This window comes from Halyomorpha halys, unplaced genomic scaffold, assembly GCF_000696795.3.
Source record: "Halyomorpha halys isolate HHAL.00 unplaced genomic scaffold, Hhal_1.1 Scaffold171.1, whole genome shotgun sequence".
Taxonomy (NCBI): domain Eukaryota; kingdom Metazoa; phylum Arthropoda; class Insecta; order Hemiptera; family Pentatomidae; genus Halyomorpha; species Halyomorpha halys.
The window spans coordinates 438,945-441,787 of record NW_027115842.1 but is presented as its reverse complement, the minus strand read 5'-3'; the positions used below and the strand labels follow the sequence as shown (position 1 = coordinate 441,787).

Here is a 2,843-nt window from a genome sequence, read left to right as displayed (position 1 = left end):
TTAATTATAACAATTGTTATAAATAAAACAATTTAATTATAACAATTGTTATAAATAAAACAATTTAATTATAACAATTGTTATAAATAAAACAAAAAATTAAGATAAAATAAATAGATTAAGAGCAGAATGGTAGCAGGAACCAGATATTTCTATGCCCTGCAAAAAGCTCTCCGATACAAAAGTCTTTCCAGGCAAGCAAAGCTTTTGTTGTACAAAACAACAATTAGGCCAGTGGTAATGTACGGTAGTGAGACATGGACTCTAACCAAGGAAAATAGAAGAGCTCTACTGGTTTGGGAGAGAAGAGTCCTTAGAAAGATCTTTGGAGCCGTTAAAGAGGAGCCGAGGTGGAGAATCAGAAGCAATGACGAAATAAAGGAATTGTATGGAGAGCCTGATATCCTCTGTGCTATTAAGAAGAGCAGACTGCGATGGTTGAGACATGTGGAAAGGATGGAGCCCTGCAGGCTACCTAAAAGGATGCTAAATGGTCCACCAGGAGGAAAAAGGAAAAGGGGCAGACCCAGGCGCCGGTGGCTGGATGATTTGAGAGGGATGGGAATTGAAAATTGGAGGAGTCTCGCTGGAGACCGCCAGGCATGGGGAAGAGTGGTGGCAGAGACCCAGGTCCTACAAGGACTGAAGCGCCCAACAGTGAGTGAGTGAGTGAAATAGATTAAAATAATAATTCTTAATAAAAGATAAAAGTAAAGTTAATAACAAGAACAATGACATTTATGGATTTACCATATTAAATAATTTACTTCTAATGGAAAAAAGAAAGAAAGTGAATTTAAGAAAAAGATGAAGAGAACAAAAAAATAAATTAAGATAAAATGAAATTTTAGAGTGATAATAACAGAACTGATAAATATATTTATAACAGGGTGTTCTGCAGCAGCTTGGGCTTCAGTCTTCGGGTTGGGATTGGGTTTCCCAAGTTGTAGGATAAGTGGGAATGGAACTTCATGAACCTTTTTTTGATATAACCCTCAAAAACAAGGAGCATCCACTGCAATTCTTATGACTTTATTTTGAAAAGATTGTAATTTTTTCCTTCTTGTAAAGGATGCCGCTCCCCAGACTTCACAGCCGTACATCAGCAGTGACCTGAGAATTGTTTTAAAAATAAGAATAGCTGTTTTTAATTTGGATGTCCTATTTAGGATAGGATATAGCATTGCGTAGGTTTGAGTTAGTTTAATGTTGATATGGTGGTTCCAAGTAAGGCGGCGATCGAATTCCCAGGTATCTTACTGTTTCACTGGCAGGATTCCATTTCAGATTTTTACCTTTAAGGATTAGTTCCGGTGGTTCTGGTTGGCATCTGAGAGTAATATCTTTTGAAGTACATTTTTCAATGTTGAGACTAATCATCCATTTAGTGAAGTATAGATATAGTTTATTAAGGTGACTTTGCAAAGTATTTCTAGCCATTATTATGTGATCATCCATTTAGTGAAGTATAGTTATAGTTTATTAAGGTGACTTTGCAAAGTTGTTGTTGTTGTTGATTGTTGCTTAAAGGCGTAAAACTCTCTGGTCATCAACGCCTATGGCATGATGAAAGTAAAAAAATTAAAAAAAAAATAAATAAAAAAAAATCAAAATCAAAGAGGAGTTATAATTTATAAAGAAGGCGATGTGTTTTTATAAATTCAAATAATGTAATTTTAGCTTCCTCATCTGTGAGAGCTTCTGATAAATTTGGGGTCAGTCCTATCCTGTTTATTGTTGGCAAATAGTGAGTACATTCTTAAAAAAATATGTCTAATCGTGAGAATGGACTGACAATATTTGCACGTCGGAGGTGGCAGTTTTCTGATTAAGTGAGAGTGCGTGAGGAGAGTATGACCTATTCTCAAGCGGGTTAAAGCAACTTCCTCCCTACGGCTGTTGTGGTAGGATGTTGACTTTACTTTGCAAAGTATTTCTAGCCATTATTATGTGATCATGTTGAGAGAACACTACTGCATCGTCAGCGAGCATAGCTAATGTTGTTATCTTGTTTTTTGTTCTTAGCCCAGAGGAAGGCTTGAAATTCTGACCGAAATGTTTATTTGTGTTCATTATTGACCGTATCCCAACTTCTCCTCATTATATAACTCTCAGTCAACTATTAACTCATCTATGAATTTTTTTTATTACTTTTGCAGGAGGTCATGCTGACCGAGATCGAGTCTTAGAAAGAGCCCAGACACTTCTTCACAACAAATTTTCATTAGCAAGAACTACCATACAAGTGGAAAGGCACATCGGAGATATCATAGCCCAATGACAGTATATTAACGACATCAACATTTGGCTTGTTTGAGATCATTCCTACGACGACGGGTTTTCGCTAAGTGCACAAATATTTTATTTGACTCCATAATAGAAATATATTATCCATAAAGAAAAAGACAAAGAAACTTTATTTAAATATAATGCTCAACAAAGGAGATTTCTTTCATGTTTTATCATAATTCATCATTGTTTTTTAATTTTTTTTTTTATTTACTCATGATGAATGAGTATTTTTGTATTTTTGAGTTTTTAATAAATAAACACTATTTGTATTTGTTTTAATTGTAGTTGGTTAACTTTCATCATGAAAATTCTAATCTCTATTGCCTCTTTTTTTTAAAAAAAGAAAGCTAATGATGCAACAAGCCATCGCTTCGCACAAATCTTTTTAAATTGTGTACGATTTTTTATATATATGTACACATACACACATATATATTAATAATGTTTCATTTAAAGACTGGTCTGGACCAATTAGATAATCAAAATGGACACTTCAAATCAAGCTTGTCTTTCATAACACCCTGCCTTTAATTAGTTTATGAAAAACAAAA

The 2,843-nt window shown here is 34.2% G+C and overlaps 1 protein-coding gene across 1 annotated transcript in view; it reads left to right on the top strand.

The window, feature by feature from the left end:
• Positions 1-2,571, top strand: part of LOC106678999 (proton-coupled zinc antiporter SLC30A2) — a 21,984-nt gene extending 19,413 nt beyond the window's left edge. The window contains exon 8 of the mRNA XM_014417901.3: positions 2,160-2,571. Within this exon, the coding sequence (XP_014273387.1) occupies positions 2,160-2,281 (122 nt within the window). The 3' untranslated portion in view covers positions 2,282-2,571. The remainder of the gene's footprint in view (positions 1-2,159) is intronic.
• The last annotated feature ends 272 nt before the right edge of the window (positions 2,572-2,843 follow it).